Here is a 14,589-nt window from a genome sequence, read left to right on the forward strand (position 1 = left end):
GAGGCCACTCTATCCCACTGGCTGGTGTACGCTGATCTCCCAGCTCCAGCTGGGTGGGGAGCGCCGAGTCAGACAGTGATCTCCGCAAGGATGAGGCAGGAGAGCTATGCGGGAGGTCTGGTGTAATTGCGTGCTCAGAGGGAGAGATCTCTTCACTTCCGGCACCATCTTGGATTTCTCCTGCATCTCTTGAGAAGTAGATTTTTGTAAGTTTCGGCTTCTTCCTGAGCCCAGTCATGTCTTGTGAGTGGTGTCTTTGAGGGTACGCATAGCAAAGAGTGAGGAAAGTGCAGATACAGAGGCTGAGGAGGGTGCAGAAGCATAAGGCTGAGTGAGCCACTCAACCAACTCTGGTGAGTCTTTTGACGTAATCGCAAGCACCTTCTCCAACTTCCCACTTAGGCAGAGGAAGAGGCAGGTCGCAGGGCTTGTTCAGGTGCATTAGGCAGAAGCCTGTCATTTTCAAAATGACCCTGTGCCAAAATCACTAGAGAAGAGCATGATTTCTGGAAGCAGGTATATCGCAGGCCTCAATCATTGTTTGGTAAAAGCCGGTATATCGCACCCCTCAATCAATATTTTGTGAAAATAGGTATATAGAATCCTTTAATCAGTATTTTGTAGAAGCAGGTATATAGAACACCTGAATCAATATTTGGTGGAAGCAGGTATATTACACCCCTTAATCAGTTTTTTGTGTAAGCAGGCATAATAAACCCCTCAATCAGTATTTTGTGGAAGCAGGTATTTTGCACTAATCAGTATTTTGTGGAAAAAGGTATATAGAACACCTGAATCTATATTTGCTGGAAGCAGATATATTGCACCCCTCAATCAGTATTTCGCGGAAGCAGGTATATAGAACCCCTTAATCAGTATTTTGTAGAAGCAGGTTTATTGCACTCCTCTATCAGTATTTTGTGGAAGCCGGTGTATCGCAGGCCTCAATCAATATTTGGTGGAAGCAGGTATATCGCACCCCTCAATCAGTATTTTGTGGAAGCAGGCATATAGAACCCCTTATTAGTATTGTGTAGAAGCAGGTATATCCCACCCTCAATAAGTATTTTGTGGAAACAGGTATATAGAACACCTGAATCAATATTTGGTGTAAGCAGGTGTATCGCAACCCTCAATCAGTATTTTGTAGCAGCAGGTATATAGAACCCCTCAATCAATATTTAGTGGAAGCAGGTAGATTGCACCCCTCAATCAGTATTTTGCAGAAGCGGGTATATCAAACCCCTTAATCAGTATTTTGTGGAAGCAACTATATTCCAACCCTCAATCAGTAATCCAAAGCAGTTATATCGCTCCGGTCGTGTGCATCGCAGGCCTCAATCAAGTCTTGGTGAAAGCATATCACACTCCTCAATCAGTATTTTGTGGAAGCAGGTATATAGCACACTGGAATCAATATTTGGTGGATGCAGGTATATCGCACCCCTCAATCAGTATTTTGTGAAAGCTGGTATATCGTACCCCTCAATTAGTATTTTGTGGAAGCAGGTATATCGTACCCCTCAGTCAGTATTTTGTGAAAACAGATATATAGAACCTGTCACAGCCACTATCTCTGGCTGTGACCATCCGTCCTTGCTTGTTCGGCGCTCCTCGCTGCAGTTTGGTTTCTGTGTGTTCTTTGTGTTTCTTTATGGGTTAACTCCCCTGTTTTCCTATCTGGAGTTAATCCTCTCTGTCTGCTCCATGGGTGTGGCCTCTCTGCTGCACCCATGGAACCTGTATATAAGGCCTCATGCACACGACAGTGTTTTTTCACTGTCAGTGATTTGGCTTCAGTGGTTCGTGTCCGATTTTGCTTCAGTTGTGTTTCCTTGTGACTTATTTTTTTTTTTGTCTGACAGGGGGGGGGGGAAGGAAGGTTAATGAAAAGTGTAAAAGGTCTTGTAGAAAAAAACAGACACTGACGCAGACACGGATGACATACCAGTTGTGCATCCGTTTTTTTTTACGGACTCATTGACTTGAATGGGTCCATCCTCCGTTTTCCAATGACAAGAATAGGACAGGTTATATTTTTTTTACAGACTGGAATCACGGATCACGGACATGGAGAAAAAATGGAGGACTATCATTTTTTTCCCCCAGCTCCATAGAAATGAATGGGACCTCTGCTAAACTGTGAAAAATGGCAGAACGGACGAGGATGCACACAACGGTCATGTGCATGAGGCCTAAGGATGAGGTCTCCTCAGTTCTGGGTCAGCTCTCCTGGTGTGTGTTGTCTTGTCCTGCTCCTAGTTTGTACTCACTCTACCATGCTGCTGACCCATGGGATCTGTGTCTGTCCGTGCTCTGTGGGTTTCCTACTTGTTCATTGCTGTCCTCTTTCCTGTGTTTCTGTTATCTGCCAGTTATGCTTGAGTCACCTTGTGTGCATTCATATGTCTCTGTTCAGCAAGCCCTTGCTGCAGCGTGCCTTGCTGCACAGTGCTATGGGCAAGGCCATGCAGTATACCACTGGTGGATCTAGTCCTTATCTGCTCATTGCCACTCCTGTTCCCTTGCGTGAACTCCTTCTTGTGTTTTTAGTTGCCTGCTTGTGTTTGCTTGTTTGTCATGTTTGCCTATGTACCGTCGATACCTTCTGGTACCTGTTGTCCGTTTGCTCCTGTTGTCACTGTCTAGTTCACGCTCCAGAGTGGACCGTGGCAACTACCTGCGGCAAAGCCTAACCCTACCATCTGGGGCCCTTGTGAATACCAGGAGTTGCTTAGTTACGCCCCTCTGGAGTATTACTAGACCGTGGCGCAGTGGGGGTTTTCCTCCCACTGTGCGGACGGTACATAGAGCTCTCAATTTCCCTGTGTTTCCCTCCTTGGATTCTGTTTGTGCAATAAACTCTGTTGTGACTGTACCGTATTGCTGTATGTTTTTGTTTGACGATGCGGAAGTGTCTCCTGGGACCTCCAACTCGTGACAGAACCCCATAATCAATATTTGATGGAAACGGGTATATTGCACCCCTTAATCAGTAATTTGTGGAATCTGGTGTATCGTAGGCCTCAATCATAATTTGGTGGAAGCAGGTATATCGCACCCCTCAATCAGCATTTTGTGGAAGTTGGTGTATCGTAGGCCTCAATCAGTATTTTGTGGAAGCAGATATATAGAAGTCCTTAATCAGTATTTTGTAGAAGTGTATCCCACCCCTCAATCAGTATTGAGTCGAAGCAGGTATATAGAACACTTGAATCAATATTTAGTGGAAGCAGGCATATTGCACCCCTCAATCTCTATTATGTGTAAGCAGGTGTATCGTAGGCCTCAAACAATATTTGGCGGAAGAAGTTATATCACACCCCTTAATCAGTATTTTGTGGAAGCAGGTATATATGATCCCTTAACCAGTATTTTGAAGAAGCAGGTATATCGCACCCCTCAATCAGTATTTTGTGGATATAGGTATAAAGAACCCCATAATCAATATTTAATGGAATCAGGTATAATGCTCCCCTCAATTCGTATTTTGTGGAAGCATAGAATATCGCACACCTCAATCAGTATTTTGTGGAAACAGATATATAGGACCCTTTAATCAATATTTGATGAAAGCAGGTATATCGAACCCCATAATCAGTATTTTGTGGAAGCAGGTGTATAGAACCCCCTCAATCTGTATTTTCATAGTAGCAGGTATATCGCAGCCCTCAATTAGTATTTTGCGGAAGCAGGTATATAGAAACCCTAATAAGTATTTTGTAGAAGAAGGTATATCGCACACCTCAATCAGTATTTAGTGGAAACAGGTATATCGCAGGCCTCAATCAATATTTGGTGGAAGCAGGTAGATCGCACCCCTCAATCAGTATTTTGTGGAAGCAGGTAGCTAGTACACCTAAATCAATATTTGGTGGATGCAGGTATATCGCACCCCTCAATCAGTATTTTGTGGAAGCTGGTATATCCACCCCCTTAATCAGTATTTTGTGGAAGCAGGTATATCACACCCTTCAATCAGTATTTTGTGGAAGCAGGTATATCGTACCCCTTAATCAGTATTTTGTGGAAACAGATATATAGAACCCCTGAATCAATATTTGGTGGAAGCAGGTATATCGCACCCCTCAATCAGTATTTTGTGGAAGCAGGTATATAGAACCCCATAATCAGTATTTTGTAGAAGCAGGTATATCCCATCCCTCAATCATTATTTTGTGGAAGCAAGTATATAGAACACTTAAATCAATATTTAGTGGAAGCAGTGATATTTCACCCCTTTATCAGTATTTTGTGGAAGAAGGAATATCAAACCCCTTAATCAGTATCATGTGGAAGCAGGTATATTGCACCCCTCAATCTGTAACAGATGTGTCGTAGGCCTCAAACAATTTTTTGTGGAAGCAGTTGTATCGCATCCCTCAATCAGTATTTTGAAGAAGCAGGTATATCGCATCCCTCAATCAGTATTTCGTGGATATAGGTATATAGAACCCCATAATCAATATTTGATGGAAGCAGATATATATCGCGCCCCTTAATAAGTATTTTGTGGAAGCCGATGTATCTCAGGCCTCAATCAATATTTGGTGGAAGCAGGTATATCGCACCCCTTAATCAGTATTTTGTGGATGCATGTATATTGCACCCCTAATAAGTATTTTGTAGAAGCAGGTATATTGCACACCTCAATCAGTATTTTGTTGAAGCAGGTATATAGAATCCCTGAATCAATATTTGATAGAAGCAGGTATATCGCACCCCTCAATCAGTATTTTGCGGGAGCCAATGTATCGCAGGCCTCAATCAATATTTGGTAGAAGCAGGTAATTGCACCCCTCAATCAGTATTTTGTGGAAGGCGGTTTATTGCAGACCTAAATCATTACTTGATGGAAGCAGGTATATCACACCCCTAAATCAATCTTCGGTGGAAACAGGTATATTGCACCCCTCAATTTGTATTTTGTGGAAGCTAGTTTATCAAACCCCTTAATCTGTATTCTGTGGAAGCAAGTATATTGTACCCCTCAATCAGTAATTTGTGGAAGCTGTTATATAAAACCCCTTAATCAGTCTTTTGCAGAAGCGGGTATATCGCACCCCTCAATCAGCATTTTGTGGAAGCAGGTGTATCGTAGACCTCAATCAATATTAGGTGAAAGCAGGTATATTGCACCCCTCAATTAGTATTTTGCGGAAGCAGGTATATAGAACACCTGAATCAATATTTGGTGGAAGCAGGTATATCACAGCACTCAGTATCAGTACCACAATCAGTATTTTATGGAAGCAAGTACGTCAAACCCCTTAATCAGTATTTTGTGGAAGCAGGTATAGCACACCCCTCAATCTGTATTTTGTCGAAGCAGGTATATCAAACCCCTTAATCAGCATTTTGATGGTAGCAAGTATATCGCACCCCTAAATCTGTATTTTGATGGTAGCAGGTATATCGCACCCCTTAATCAGTATTTTGTGAAAGCAGGTACATAGAACCCCTTAATCAGTATTTTGTAGAAGCAGGTATATCACACACCTCAATCAGTATTTTGTGCAAGCAGGTATGTAGAACACCCTAATCAGTATCTTGTAGAAGCAGGTATAGTGCACCCCTCAATCAGTATTTTGTGGAAACAGGTATATAGAACCCCTGAATCAATATTTGATGGAAGCAGGTATATCACACCCCTCAATTAGTATTTTGTGGAAGCAGGTATGTAGAACACCTTAATCAGTATCTTGTAGAAGCAGGTATATTGCACCCCTCAATCAGTATTTTGTGGAAACAGGTATATAGAACCCCTGAATCAATATTTGATGGAAGCAGGTATATCGCACCCCTCAATTAGTATTTTGTGGAAGCAGGTATGTAGAACACCTTAATCAGTATCCTGTAGAAGCAGGTATATTGCACGCCTCAATCAGTATTTTGTGGCAGCTGGTGTATCGCAGGCTTCAATCAATTCTTGGTGGAAGCAGGTATATCACACCCCTCAATCAGTATTTTGTGGAAGCAGGCATATTGCACCCCTTGATCATTATTTTGTGGAAGCAGGTATATTGCACCCCTCAATAAGTATTTTGTGGAAACTGGTATATAGAACCCCTTAATCAGTATTTTGTAGAAGCAGGTACATTGCACCCCTCAATCAGTATTTTGTTGAAACAGGCATATAGAACCCCTGAATCAATTTTTGATTGAAGCAGGTATGTCGCACCTCTCAATCATTATTTTGTGCTAGCAGTTATATAGCACCCCTCAGTCATTTCTTTTTTGGGGGGCAGCAGGTATATCACACCCGTTGCAAATAGTTGTTCCATTAACTATTGTCCCTCTATATACCTGCTGTGTCGCAGCAGAACCACATGCCATTGCTGCACAATACAAATGCACTATAATATACTTTCTATGTTAGAAAGTATATTATAAGTATATCACACCCCTCAGTATATTACGCCTATCGATAGCACACCTATACCAGTCCTTAAAAGGACTTTTGTGGCCCTATTAGCTAGCGTTTGGTGTCTCTAACATTCTGTCCCTGCTCCACAAAGCAACCTCTCCCTACACTGGCAAAACACAGATTGTAAAATGACTACCAGATCGGGTTATGTTGTAGGGTGTGGGTGTGTCTATATGCTCAATTGTTTTTTCCTGTCCAAACTGATGGATGTGTCATGGGTCAAAGTTCGGCACAAGGCAAAACAAATATGGCGCAAGTCCGCTGTGAAACGACATCGGACAAACCGCAAGGCCATCTGTAGTCAGGAGCCTTAACTCTCTCAAAACCAGCTCACACGCCACTATCCTCATCACTACTTGCCTGCCTAGCGGAGGAAGTTGAAGATGTCTCCTCCACATCTTGGCTGCGCAGTAGCTGCTGACTGTTCTCTAGTAGCTCTTTCTCGCTGAAAAGTGGAGCAGAGCCTACAGCATATAATATTTCTAGCATTGAGGGAACAGAAAAGGATAGAGGCAGGTTGAGGACAGGTGAGGGCACAGGGCCTGCTCCCGGACCATGCCAACTAAAGGTTGTGTCTCATGAACCCACTGACTCTTGGCTGGGGGGTATCGGATGTCACTCGAAGATCGAGTCAAGCACTCAAGAACCGCTGGGTTGCTGGTCACTACTCGACCACTATTTCACACTGGGAACTCAGGCCTCTGGAAGTGACCCCTGCTTCCACGACCCATTACTCTGCTGCGACCTACCTGTGCCTGCGCCAGAAACATTAAGGCCTCTGCCGCTCCCCTGTGCAGAGCCTGGAACTTCTCTGCCTGACATACTGTTAGATCAAATAAATAAAAACTAAAATAAAACACCCCACAAAAGCTTTTACTACAGATAAATGCCCCGCTGAGCGGTAATAATATTTTTTCTTTTTTAGCTAAAACATGTCACAATAGGCTTAATAACAAATAACTGCACCGCAGAGCGGCAAATGTATTTTTTATTTTTGCGCTATCACACGTCACAAAAGGCTTAGCAAGAAATATATGTATGGCAGAGCTGCAAATATATGTTTTATTTTTACGCTAAAACACCCCACAAAAGCCTTTACTACAGATTACTGAACTGCAAAGTGGCAAATATATTTTAACTTTTTAGGCTAACACACGTCACAAAAGGCTTTAAAAAAAATAACTGCACCGCTGAGCGGCAAATAATTTTTATCTTTATTTTGCTAATATGCATCACAAAAGGCTAAACAAGAAATAACTGCACTGCAGAGCGGCAAATGTATTTTTTTCATTATGTGCTAATACACGTCACAAAAGGCTTAATAAGAAATAACTGCACCTCAGAGCGGCAAATGTATTTTTTCTTTTTATGCAAACACACATCACAAAAGGCCTTTAAAGAAATAACTGCACCGCAGAGCCGCAAATGTATTTTTTCTTTTTACGCTAATGCACGTCACAAAAGGCTTAACAAGAAATAACTGCACTGCAGAACAGCAAATGTTTTTTTTTATTGTTGTGCTAATACTAGTGTGGGGTGAGCATTTTTGGCAAAACACTAGTTCGGCTCGAGCATCGCGATGCTCGGCACATTGCGGTGTTCGGCCGAATACTGCTCGTGCTCGAGTCTCCTCCCTGCATGTTTGTTGGCTGCTATATTAACATTTATTGGTACTAGACATTACAGAATATTTTACAATGTAATGTGTTTGCAAGAACAAAGGACATTAAGTGTTCCTATTTTGCCAACTAGAGGTAATGCCCTTCCAAGTGCCAGGACCTCCATCAAACCTCTTAATGAAGAAGCCACATTGCTCCTTAAATGTTACAGCTCCATCACCTTTACTAATATTATAATTATGCAGTTTACAAAGCATGCTTGTATATTTATTAACCTTTCAGAGTGGAAAGAATCTAACATTTACCAAGCTAGATCTGCAGGAACAATGATTAAATGACATGGTAGCCACAGTCTATGTACGTGGTACATGTATTCGGAAAACTGTGGGCTCAGTCATTTTAAAAGTCTTGCAGCTCTGCAGTTTAATAAAATACTATATTATAATTTATACAGGGACTAATGACTGGAGCCACACAATGAAGACAATACATTAAATAGCAATACTCATATTCATGTTTCTTCTCTAATGATACCATAATGTGCACCATTCTTCAGTCTTCTGTGTTCTCTTTTTTTGCCTAGGAAGATTTTGGAATGCAGCTTCATTTAACACGCTATCATCTTACCTGCATTTCCCTACCTTTGATGGTGAATTTAGTGCAGACGTGTCTTTTTTCTTTAAAACTGCATCACCATCTGGACTATTCTTGGAAAACCTCGGAATTAAGGATTTTATTCGGATAGAGCTGGAATGTGAGTATATATCCTTTTCAGTTATTGACAAGCAAGAATATGTACAGTTGTAAGAAAAAGTGAAGCCATCGGAATCACCTGGATTTATGCTTTGATTACTAATAAAATTATCACAATTATAGACAAGCATAATCTAACTAAACTTATAGCACACAAACAGTTGTACCATTCATGTATTTTATTGAGCACACTAAGTAAACATCCACAGTACAAAAATAAAAAGCAATTGAACCTTTGATTTTAATAACCTTTAGATCCCCAATTGACATCAATTACCTCCATCAAACATTTCCTGTAGCACTAAAGATTTGTGGAAAGTTTTTTTAAATATATTTTATTAATAATAAATTAGAAAAAAAACTACAAATCCAGTGTCTTTCCCCAGACAGAAGGAATAAATATATATAATAAACCAATACTTCAAGAAGAATTTTTAAGAGTCTACCCAACCCACCCCAACGACCCACAAAGGGAGGGAAGGCACCCAAAAAAAAAAAAAGCATACACTTCATTACACCCTTTGGAAGAGCCAGGTAAAGACAGATGATTCATTCCCCCTAATATGCATAAAATTGGCTCTCTATCCATACCATACCATAAATCCGCTTTATTAATATTACTATTTGTGACCAATATCTAAACAATCTCAGACAACTCCAAAATAAATGTATTAATCCTGCATGTTCTTTTTTGCACCTGGGAGTGTTATCTGTCTTTAGTAACACCATTATTTTAACAAGGACAGGTGAACAATGTAGTGTATGCAATATAAAGAATTGAGAGACTTTATCTGAGGCAGACAACGAGACCGTCAAGGGACTTCTCAATATATTCTACCAGACCTTACCCTCCTTTGTACCAACCTCGATTTCCCTTTGTACCCTAGAACCCACATTGACATTGGCCTGTTTAGCCTTCTGTAACACCTTATATATCCTAGCTAGAGTAGCCCTTGTTCTCTTATCAAAAATTATTTAACTCAATACTTCACCCTCCTATACCGATCTGGAGAACATGATAAGCCTATCGCTCTCCCAAGCTACAAATACTGTGTATTTGTAAAAGTTCCTCTTTGAAAGCCCAAAATTCCGCATTAAGGCACCAATTTTTTTTAATATATTACCTTCAAAACTGTGAATCAACAAAAGCATGACCTTATGTTTCTAATTATATATATATAGATGTGTACAGAGTTGACGAGGAATTTCGTACCATTCCTCTCTGCAAATAGTTTGCCAAAATGTCTGGGATTCTTGCATACACAGCCTTCTTTAGGTCATGCCATAGCATTATGATGGGGTGAAGGTTAGAACTCTGACTTGGCCTTCTCAAATCACAAATCTTCTTGGATCATTGTCATGTATCACTGAATGTCCTTCCCTTCCTTTTTGCTCTTACCTTATGTTTTTATCGCCTCTTTCAAGATTACCCATTGAGATCTTAGCAGGACAATTACTCCTAGGGTCAGCAGCAACAGTCCTGAATTGTCTCCATTTGTGAATTATTTATCTAAAGGTCAATTGATGTAGATCCTGGTGGTTAGCATTGATTTTGTAGCCTTTTGCTGCTTCGTGCATCCCTATAGCACATGTTCTGATGTTTTCTGAAAGATGTTTACTCAGAGACATGATTCACAATAACCAGTGTCTTGAAAATAATAGATACGTCTGTAACCAGGGATTCACTTATTTAAATTTTCTGTAGTGTGAACGTTTACTAAATGTGATCAGTAAAGACATGATCAATGCAACTGTTTGTGTGCTGTTAGTTGAGGTACATTGTGTTTTCTATAACAACTTAATCAGACCACAATTAAAAAGGTAGCATGCAGAAATCCTGGTAATTTCAAAGTGTTCACTTACATTTACTTGCAACTGTGTGTACAGCGCCCTGGGCGTTAATGGTGCTTTAAAGATAACGATGCTGTCCTTGCTAAACAATCATTCATTACTATAATATAATGCAAAACATATAAATAGTATTTTAACTTAGAAATGTGATAAACTGAAAAATATTTCTAATTTTAGCTCCAACAGATGTTGTTTTTTCATTTGATGTTGGAAATGGCCCCTTAGAGGTTCGTGTAAGCTCGCCTACTCAATTAAATGACAGTCAATGGCATTTTGTGAAAGCTGAGAGAAACATCAAAGAAGCCTCTCTTCAAGTGGACAACTTACCCCAAAAAACATACATTACCCCCGCAGATGGACATATACGTCTACAGCTTTACAGTCAGCTCTTCATAGGTAAGTTTTGAATTAAGCTATTTTGATGCTAGAAATAGTGGTAAAAAATGTATATTTATGTCTTATTATTAACAATCCACTTAGTGATCAGACCTGTTTGTCACTTTAAGGAGTTTTGCCAAGTTGTTTTGTTATTACTGTACTTGTCACACCCATAGAGATGAATGGACAACACCGTTCATGTCCAACCTCCCGCCCTATTTATTTGGGACCACTGTTCATGTGATTGATGGAGGTTTCAGTAATTAGACCCTCACCCACACACAAATCAGATGCTTATACTGCAGTTAGGGGATAACTTTAGAATATTGCTCAACTCCTTTAATATATATTTTTTTCATTATTGCATTCCAAAGGCCCTTAACTTTATTTTTCTAATGCTGTAAGTAGAGTTGAGAGAAATTTAGAAAAGTTCGATTTGGCAGTTTTGTCAAAGTTCGCCAAGAAATTCGATTTGTTCCGAATTAATTTGCTATGAATCACGATAAATGAGGCATACCCAGGCCAGTCTGCCTAAACTTATTCTTCCCACTTGGTAGCCCAATCTCAGTGTGACCCACTCCTGCTGTTGGCTTACAAATAGGGATGAGCGAACTCGAACTGTATAGTTCGGGTTCGTACCGAATTTTGGGGTGTCCGTGACACGGACCCGAACCCGGACATTTTCGTAAAAGTCCGGGTTCGGGTTCGGTGTTCGTCGCTTTCTTCGCGCTTTTGTGACGCTTTCTTGGCGCTTTTTGAAAGGCTGCAAAGCAGCCAATCAACAAGCGTCATACTACTTGCCCCAAGAGGCCATCACAGCCATGCCTACTATTGGCATGGCTGTGATTGGCCAGAGCACCATGTGACCCAGCCTCTATTTAAGCTGGAGTCACATAGCGCCGCCCGTCACTCTGCTCTGATTAGCGTAGGGAGAGGTTGCGGCTGCGACAGTAGGGCGAGATTAGGCAGATTAACTCCTCCAAAGGACTTGATTAACTGATCGATCTGCAGCTGTGGATCATTGAGCTGCTGATCCTCAATTGCTCACTGTTTTTAGGCTGCACAGACCGTTTGTCAGTCTCATTTTTCTGGGGTGATCGGCGGCCATTTTGTGTCTTGTGGTGCGCCAGCACAAGCTGCGACCAAGTGCATTTAACCCTCAATGGTGTGGTTGTTTTTTGGCTAAAGCCTACATCAGGGTGAAGCTGTGACACCAAGTGCATTTAACCAGCAATAGTCTGTTCATTTTTTGGCCATATCCCAGTCTAATTCTGTCACTAAATCCATACCGGTCACCCAGCGCCTAAATACTAGGCCTCAAATTTATATCCAGCTAAATCTGTCCCTAGTGCTGTAGCTGGGCGAGTTATTTAGTGTCCGTTCAAGCACATTTCTTGTTCTGGGTTGAAATACAATTCCCAATTTAGCAATTTCATAATTTAGTGGTTCCTGCTATATCAGAGCTCTTTGAAATCTATCCCAAAAAGGGTATATAATATTGAAGGTGCACATAGGGTCATTCAGAGTAACTTCACACACACCCGCTACTGTGTATTTCCAAGTCTAATTCTGTCACTAAATCCATACCGGTGACCCAGCGCCTAAATACTAGGCCTCAAATTTAATTCCCTCTAAATCTCTCGTTACCCACCGCTGTACTGTTGTTGCTGGGCAAGATATTTAGTGTCCGTCAAAGCACATTTTTTGTTCTGGGTTGAAGTACAATTCCCAATTTAGCAATTTCATAATTTAGTGGTTTCTGCTATATCAGAGCTATTTGAAATCTATCCCAAAAAGGGTATATAATATTGAAGGTGCACATAGGGTCATTCAGAATAACTTCACACACACCCGCTACTGTGTATTTCCAAGTCTAATTCTGTCACTAAACCCATACCTGTCACCCAGCGCCTAAATACTAGGCCTCAAATTTAAATCCCTCTAAATCTCTCGTTACCGTTGTCCTGTTGTAGCTGGGAAAGTTATTTAGTGCCCGTCAAAGCACATTTTTTGTTCTGGGTTGAAGTACAATTCCCAATTTAGCAATTTCATAATTTAGTGGTTCCTGCTATATCAGAGCTATTTGAAATCTATCCCAAAAAGGGTATATAATATTGAAGGTGCACATAGGGTCATTCAGAATAACTTCACACACACCCGCTACTGTGTATTTCCAAGTCTAATTCTGTCACTAAATCCATACCGGTGACCCAGCGCCTAAATACTAGGCCTCAAATTTAATTCCCTCTAAATCTCTCGTTACCCACCGGTGTACTGTTGTTGCTGGGCAAGATATTTAGTGTCCGTCAAAGCACATTTTTTGTTCTGGGTTGAAGTACAATTCCCAATTTAGCAATTTCATAATTTAGTGGTTTCTGCTATATCAGAGCTATTTGAAATCTATCCCAAAAAGGGTATATAATATTGAAGGTGCACATAGGGTCATTCAGAATAACTTCACACACACCCGCTACTGTGTATTTCCAAGTCTAATTCTGTCACTAAACCCATACCTGTCACCCAGCGCCTAAATACTAGGCCTCAAATTTAAATCCCTCTAAATCTCTCGTTACCGTTGTCCTGTTGTAGCTGGGAAAGTTATTTAGTGCCCGTCAAAGCACATTTTTTGTTCTGGGTTGAAGTACAATTCCCAATTTAGCAATTTCATAATTTAGTGGTTCCTGCTATATCAGAGCTATTTGAAATCTATCCCAAAAAGGGTATATAATATTGAAGGTGCACATAGGGTCATTCAGAATAACTTCACACACACCCGCTACTGTGTATTTCCAAGTCTAATTCTGTCACTAAATCCATACCGGTGACCCAGCGCCTAAATACTAGGCCTCAAATTTAATTCCCTCTAAATCTCTCGTTACCCACCGCTGTACTGTTGTTGCTGGGCAAGATATTTAGTGTCCGTCAAAGCACATTTTTTGTTCTGGGTTGAAGTACAATTCCCAATTTAGCAATTTCATAATTTAGTGGTTTCTGCTATATCAGAGCTATTTGAAATCTATCCCTAAAAGGGTATATAATATTGAAGGTGCACATAGGGTCATTCAGAATAACTTCACACACACCCGCTACTGTGTATTTCCAAGTCTAATTCTGTCACTAAACCCATACCTGTCACCCAGCGCCTAAATACTAGGCCTCAAATTTATATCCAGCTAAATCTGTCCCTAGTGCTGTAGCTGGGCGAGTTATTTAGTGTCCGTTCAAGCACATTTCTTGTTCTGGGTTGAAATACAATTCCCAATTTAGCAATTTCATAATTTAGTGGTTCCTGCTATATCAGAGCTCTTTGAAATCTATCCCAAAAAGGGTATATAATATTGAAGGTGCACATAGGGTCATTCAGAGTAACTTCACACACACCCGCTACTGTGTATTTCCAAGTCTAATTCTGTCACTAAATCCATACCGGTGACCCAGCGCCTAAATACTAGGCCTCAAATTTAATTCCCTCTAAATCTCTCGTTACCCACCGCTGTACTGTTGTTGCTGGGCAAGATATTTAGTGTCCGTCAAAGCACATTTTTTGTTCTGGGTTGAAGT

At 40.7% G+C, this 14,589-nt stretch overlaps 1 protein-coding gene across 1 annotated transcript in view; it reads left to right on the plus strand.

Moving 5' to 3' along the window:
• The window catches only part of LOC122927916 (contactin-associated protein-like 4), a 468,829-nt gene that overhangs the window by 323,707 nt on the left and 130,533 nt on the right, over positions 1-14,589 (plus strand). The window contains exons 17-18 of the mRNA XM_044280254.1: positions 8,630-8,800; positions 10,828-11,046. Coding sequence (XP_044136189.1) covers positions 8,630-8,800; positions 10,828-11,046 — 390 coding nt within the window. The remainder of the gene's footprint in view (positions 1-8,629; positions 8,801-10,827; positions 11,047-14,589) is intronic.

The sequence above is a fragment of the Bufo gargarizans genome, chromosome 1, assembly GCF_014858855.1.
Source record: "Bufo gargarizans isolate SCDJY-AF-19 chromosome 1, ASM1485885v1, whole genome shotgun sequence".
Classification (NCBI taxonomy): Eukaryota; Metazoa; Chordata; class Amphibia; order Anura; family Bufonidae; genus Bufo; species Bufo gargarizans.